The sequence below is a fragment of the Erinaceus europaeus genome, chromosome 12 (genome assembly GCF_950295315.1).
Source record: "Erinaceus europaeus chromosome 12, mEriEur2.1, whole genome shotgun sequence".
NCBI classification, from domain to species: Eukaryota; Metazoa; Chordata; class Mammalia; order Eulipotyphla; family Erinaceidae; genus Erinaceus; species Erinaceus europaeus.
The window spans coordinates 96,524,229-96,531,006 of record NC_080173.1 but is presented as its reverse complement, the minus strand read 5'-3'; the positions used below and the strand labels follow the sequence as shown (position 1 = coordinate 96,531,006).

General features: G+C 54.1%; 1 protein-coding gene across 11 annotated transcripts in view; it reads right to left on the bottom strand.

Annotated features, from left to right (window-relative positions):
• CACNA2D2 (calcium voltage-gated channel auxiliary subunit alpha2delta 2) overlaps window positions 1-6,778 on the bottom strand; it is a 168,417-nt gene that overhangs the window by 23,046 nt on the left and 138,593 nt on the right. For all 11 annotated transcript variants that reach the window (XM_060204606.1, XM_060204604.1, XM_060204605.1 and 8 more), the window contains exon 5: window positions 148-192. In XM_060204606.1, the coding sequence (XP_060060589.1) occupies window positions 148-192 (45 nt within the window). The remainder of the gene's footprint in view (window positions 1-147; window positions 193-6,778) is intronic.

The following is a 6,778-nucleotide window of genomic DNA, read 5'->3' as shown; positions in this document are numbered from 1 at the left end:
GGTGGAGGTCTTACAGGGAGCGCGAGTGGGGGGCTCTGAATTCTAACCCCTGTCTCACCGCTAAGGTCACTCAGACTCAGAGAGGGACATGGCTCTGGCAGTACCTTTCCACTCCCCCAGCCCCCCAGTGCAGATGGGGCCACTCACCAGCTCGGCATCAGCCTTGGCATCATAGTACACGATGTCTTCCTCCTGGAGGTGGAAGGGGGAGGAGGGAAGCGACACTCACAGCTCAGCATCTCTTAAGGACAAGCAACCCCCTCCCCTCTGGGCTGGCAGCTGATGCCTCTACCCCCCCCCCCAGGGGGCAGTGCCTGCTCCCAGCCCAGCCAGCACCTCTTCCAGGGGCCCCTCCCAGACTCCAGGGGGTTGTGGTACTTGGATTGGGTTCCCCAAGGTGTCCAGACTCTGGGGCCAGGGGCTTTGCCCTGCGTCAAGGTCGGGGGGGGGGGCAGGGTCAGAGGAAGCCTGCCTGCAGACTCTGGCCGAGGGGGCTCGAGGAAACGGGAAACAGAGCTGAGTCTGGGAAGAGAGAAATAATGACTCGACACTGCATCTTCCAATTTCTTCTATTAAAAAGCCTGCTCATTACGGGCATGTACTTATTAATTATCTGTGATTTGTTGTGAAATACAAGGGGGTTTACACAACAGGAGCGGGAGACAACAAAGCCCAGCCCACGTGCCTGCCTCTGGGCCGGCTGCCTGTGCCCGCCCCGCCCACCCGGCCACCCTCCGCCCTGTGCCCGGGTTCTTGGCCATCTGCGTGTCCTAATCACGGGCCACCCCCCGGGGACCCGTAGCACAAACGGGCTGATTTCATGTTTAATGATCTTTAATCAGAGCTGAGCATGGCTGGCAGAGGCCACCAGAAGGTGAGCCTGGGGCCATCAAGTGCCACCCACTCAGGAGAGGCCACCATACTTCTGCCTCTGGGGGCCCGAGGGCTGGGACCAGGTCTAGGCCCACTGTCTGAGTCACCCCGCCCTGGTGCACAGCAGGACGAAGCTGTTCCCCCCCCCCCCCCCCCCCCCCGGCAGCCCTGTGCTCTCCAGGAGCCTGTCAGTTCTTAGCGGTCTGCAAATGCAGTGATGACCAAGTTCTCCCAAGGGTCTGCTGTCACACAGCAAGCACGGGCCCAGCACTTACTCTTTTTTTTTTTAAAAAAAACTTAATTTATTTTCTCTTTTGTTGCTCTTGTTGGTTTTTTATTGTTGTAGCTATTATTGTTGTAGTTATTATTGATGTTGTCCTTGTTAGATAGGACAGAGAGAAATGGAGAGAGGAGGGGAAGACAGAGAGGGGGAGAGAAAGATAGACACCTGCAGACCTGCTTCAACGATTGTGAAGCGACTCCCCTGCAGGTGGTGAGCCGGGGGCTCGAACTGGGATCCTTAAGCTAGTCCTTGCGCTTTGCGCCACCTGTGCTTAACCCGCTGCGCTACCGCCTGACTCCCAGCACTTACTTTGTACAGGTAGAAATTATCTTAGCTGTCCCCTGGCTGTCTTCCGGCTGGACCCTCTCTATGGATGACCTCAAGGAGGCACTGTTCCCCCTCTGAGTTCAGACTTTACTTGCTTCAAGGGGGTGGGGGTGGGGGTAGAGTAGGGGTGGCCTTGGTGACTGCCCAGGTGCTGGGTCTGAGGCCTCTATTTGAGGCCCATCTGTGTTGGTAACAGTCACAGAAGTTTCTCCCATCTGACAGGTGGGGGAGTGTGGCCACTGGCTGGACCTGGAGGCAGAGCCCCAGTATCTTGGCAGGACCAGAGCAAAGGCAAAGTGACAGTTTCAGTCATCTGAGACATCTGCCGGGCATTGCTTCATACTGAACACATTACAGGGGTCTCCCAGTAGCCACCCCCCCCCCCACACACACACACTGAGCGCACAGATGAGGACACCATTGGGATGAGAAAAGGCTTCCTTAAGGCCCAGAGATAGGTGATGGCTCAGTGGATAAAGCACTGGGCCTTCAAGCACAAGGTTCTGAGTTCTATCCCTGGCATTGCATATGCCACAGTGATAGTCTGCTTCTCTCTCTCACTTTCTCAAATAAATACATCTTAAAAAGAAATAATGGCATCTGACCCTGGCTCCAAGCGCAGTCCAGGAAGACCAGAACCCAGGTGGGCGCCGGAGCAAGGGCTGGAACAGAACCCAGGCTCCAGGGTGTAAAGCCTCTCCCTGTGCCAGGAGTGCGTAATGAAAGCTGACATTACATCAAACACAATACGGAGTTTCGGTTGATGAAGATCATTCCTGAACACACAAACCCATTAAACCGAGGGGAAAAAATATCAATTCAACACACTTGCTGGCGAAAAGAAAATGTGATTTGTTATCTAAAAGGGGGTTATAAACAAGCTCCAATGCTCTTTCCCTTCATAATGAGACAGGAGGGTGCGCTGGGAGGACTGCAGATTAGAACAGGGGGGCTTCACTTGCCAAATTTTTAGACGAACCTTCTGCAAGGGCGGGAAAGGACATGAGTGGGGCTGGTCCCCAGCAGGCCCCAGGAGCCCTGGGCTCCCCTCATGGGCAGTGGCTGCATCCTGCTTCACCAGGGCTATCCCAGGACACCTGGCATCCACTGGAGGGCCACCTGCCCCTCCAGCTGTCCGATGGCTTTATTTGTCCTGCTGCTTTATGGTCTCAGTGGAGCGAGGATCAGATGTTGGGGGGCACTGAGGGAGACATACAGGAGGGCTCCCAGCTCTCTCTCTGCAGACTGTCAGCAAGCTCCACAAATTTGTTCCCTGTTCCCCAGGGGCTTGGATGCACAAGGGCAGGGGTCTTCCTCCTCATCCTTCCCACCCTGTGGGGGCTTGTCCTTCCTGGGCAGAGGAACATGGGGTGCTGGCAAGGTTACACCCATGAAAACATGTTGTCAGTATAGCCGTGGTCACTGCGCTTGATGTGACACGGAGCCAAGGATGGGGCAGGAAGAGCCATCAGACTCAGGGTGGAGGGATTCTATTTTTGCCTCCACAGTGCCCAGTGTCCACTGCTGGTGCCCCACCCACGGAATAAACAGCAGGGAGGCGTACTCATTGCAGGTCATATGCCGGGTCTTGATAGTGGGTCCTGGCTTCAAATCCTGACCTGAACTGTGAGCAGTGGGTGAAGACCCCAGTTATCCTACGGAGAAGCTAACGATTACCCCATCTCATGGATGACATGAGGTGCCTGCTAAATCTCTAGCCCCCATGAGGTTTTATCTTAGAGTCTTGATTTTTGTCTTTTAAAACCAGGGAGATTGTGCCTCCTCTCAGGGTGCTAAGAGGACAGGGAAGTAGGTCTCCCCAGGGCTTAGGGCCAACCCCATCACAGGGAGTATCTCCTTATGCTGCAGCTCCGCAACCCGAAAATGGGCCTGGAGGTAGAAGCCCCAGGCTGAGGTGAAACAGGGCTCCCTAATGTCCGCTGTCCATACTCCTCACTCCCCCCCCCCCCCAAATGTGACTGCAGAGGCTGTTCTGCTCAAACCAAGGAGGAGAGGAGCTTCTGTCCTCTGCCACACATGCCCCATGTGGCTTTGTATGTACAGGTGACACTTGAGGGGCATCGGTGGGGGCCCACACGGCCCCTGTATTGAGGATACATACACTCTCCTTAGCTGAACTGAGCCCCAGAGAGGGCGGGAGGGGAAGAGAGTGAGGGAGTGAGCACAGGGTGAGTGTGGGAAGTCGCCAGTCGCCAAGGCCTCTGTGTTGCGTGCTGTGCCTGTTCGGATCAGCCTGCTGCCTGCCCACCAGGCCCCCTTTCAGGGCCCAGGCCCGCTACCCGGCTGCATGACTGGTCTTCCTGCCTTGGCACACCACCAGCTCAGTTCAGCCAAGAGGACTGTTTTCTGAGACAGCCGTCTGTCACCAGCTTGGCAGAGAGGCAGGCAGTGAGCCCGATGGCTAGGGCAGACCTGGGGACATAGAGGCCACCTGCTCTACCCAGCCAGCTCCTCTGGCATTGCTACCTGTCCCCTTGAGCTCCCTGGGGGAGGACTGTGTCTCTTTCACCAGACTTCCGGAGTAGGACTGTCTTCTGAAGGCCTGAGTGTTGGCATTGAGGCATCCAGGGCCTCTTCTGCCTTCCCTCCCTGTGCCCTGGCACAGCTCCCCCCTGGTGGCGATTTCAGTGGTACACAGAGGTGCTGGTGCCAGGCACAGTTTCAGGCAGGTGGACCATCTCCATCCACCCTAATCGTTATGGGCACCAGGGCACCTGCTACCTGTCTGTATCGGCCTCGGAGATGCTGCCCACTCACTGGGGCCAAGCTGTCCCCGTCTGAAGCTGAGGCTATAGGTTCCCTGCCCTGGTATGCTCAGGTGTTGGAGGAACACAGTCCATAACTAGGGAGGGAAGCTGGAAAGTCCGAGTTCTGACTCCAGGATCCCCCACTCTCCAGGCTGGTACTAATTGTATGTGTAGATGTGGGGACACCACCGTCTGTCGCTCAGAGGGCTGAACGCAGAAGGCTACAAACACCTTGCCAATGAAGCTGGGGACTCTAGCCTGGCTCCACGGCCAAAATCTCTTTCGTGCCCAGAGTTTCTGGGTACCACTCCCCCATCTCAGAGGTAAGAATACTGCAGCTCAGAGGCCGCTGGCCATTCCCTCAGGGCATTGGCTGGGCCCCTACAGAGCTGGCGAGCTGAGTGGGCCACACAGATGAGCTCACTGGAATGTTGGCTGGGAGTGGCCTGCATTGGGAACTGACTGCATGGAGGCACTGCCAGGGGGCACTGTGGGAAGTGGGGGACTGGCATGGAGGCACTGCCAAGGAGGTACTGTGGGAAGTGGGGGCCAGTCGTAGGGGTGGGGAAGAAAGAGTAGAATGGAGAGGAGACGGCATAGTGGTTATGCAAATGACTTTTTTCTTTTCTTTCTTTTTAAAAAAAAATTATTCTTTTTTAAATATTTATTTATTTAGTTCCTTTTTGTTGCCCTTTTATTGTTGTTGTAGTCATTGTTGGATAGGACAGAGAGAAATGGAGAGAGGAGGGGAAGACAGAGAGGGGGAGAGAAAGATAGACACCTGCAGACCTGCTTCATCGCCTGTGAAGTGACTCTCTCTTTTTTTAAAACAGTTTTCTTGTTATTTATTTATTATTGGATAGAGACAGAGAGAAACTAAGAAGAGAGGAGGGAGATAGAGAGACGCCTGCAGTCCTGCCTCACCAGTTGTGAAACTCTGCTCCTGCAGGTGGGGACCAGGGGCTTGAACTTGGGTCCTTGAGCACTGTAATATGATCATTTAACCAGGTGTGCCATCGTCTGGCCCCTGCAAATGACTTTTTTTTTGCCTCCGGGGTTATTGCTGGGGCTCAGTGCCTGCACTATGAATCCACTGCTCCTGGAGGCCATTTTCCCCAATTTGTTGCCCTTGTTGTTATTGTCATTGCTGTTGTTGATGTTGGATAGGACAGAGAGAAATCGTGAGAGGAGGGGAAGACAGAGAGGGGGAGAGAACGATAGACACCTGCAGACCTGCTTCACCGCCTGTGAAGAGACTCCCTTGCAGGTGGGGAGCTGGGGGATTGAACCCGGATCCTTAAGCCTGTCCTTAGGCTTTGTGCCAAGTGCGCTTAACCTGCTGCACTACTGTACAGCCCCCTGCAAATAACTTTTAAAAAAATTTAAAAAATTTATTTATTCCCTTTTGTTGCCCTAGTTGTTTTATTGTTGTAGTTATTATTATTGTTATTGATGCCAGCATTTTTGGATAGGACAGACAGAAATGGGGAGGGGAGGGGGAGAAAAAGATAGACACCTGCAGACCTGCTTCACCACCTGTGAAGCGAGTCCCCTGCAGGTGGGGAGCCGGGGGCTCGAACTGGGATCTTTAAACCAGTCCTTGCGCTTTGCGCCACGTGCGCTTAACCTGCTGTGCTACCGCCCGACTCCTGCAAATAACTTTTTATGACTGATGCTCCTCTGAGATCCCAGGTTCAGTGTCCAGCACCACCATAAACAGGAACTGAGCAGTATTCTGGTTAAAATAAATAAATAAAAATAAAAAAGAAAGAAAAGGGGGGTCAGGCTGTAGTGCAGCGGGTTAAGCGCACATGGCACGAAACCGGCGTAAGGATCCCGGTTTGAATCCCCGGCTCCCCACCTGCAGGGGAGTCGCTTCACAGATGGTGAAGCAGGTCTGCAGGTGTCTGTCTTTCTCTCCCCCTCTCTGTCTTCCCCTCCTCTCTCCATTTCTCTCTGTCCTATCTGGCAACAACAACATCAATAACAACAATAATAAGCACAACAATGATAAAAATAGGGCAACAAAAAGGGAAAATAAATAAGTAAAATGTTAAAAAAAAGAAAGAAAAGAAAGAGGGGGTGTGGGCATTCTTGGGAGAAGACTTGGCTAAGGTCTAAGGGCCTGGACTTTGAGGCTGGGTGGTGGCACAGGCTGAGTGTCTCTCAAATGCTGGAATCTCCTGTCACCTTCTGAAGGTTGGGGAGGGTGGACACAGGGTTTCCAGGGTGGTGGAGTGTCTGCAAGGGATCAGAGCAGCCTTTCCATAGCCCTCAGATCCTGTACCCCCCAGGCAAGAACAGTCGCCACTAAAAGCTGCTGTCCCTTTGCTCACCAGGAGGCTGTGTGGGGCTGAAGGGCCGCCATGAGCACTGATGCTTCAAAGCCTGGCTGCAGTGCTTCCAGGGACGAGCCAGGCTGAATACAGCTCCAGTCTGTCCAGACGCTGGTGGGCTAGACAGACAGGCAGCAGGCAGGCTGACTCATGGCCTGCAGCAGTGGCAAGGGTACTGAGAACCAGGCAAG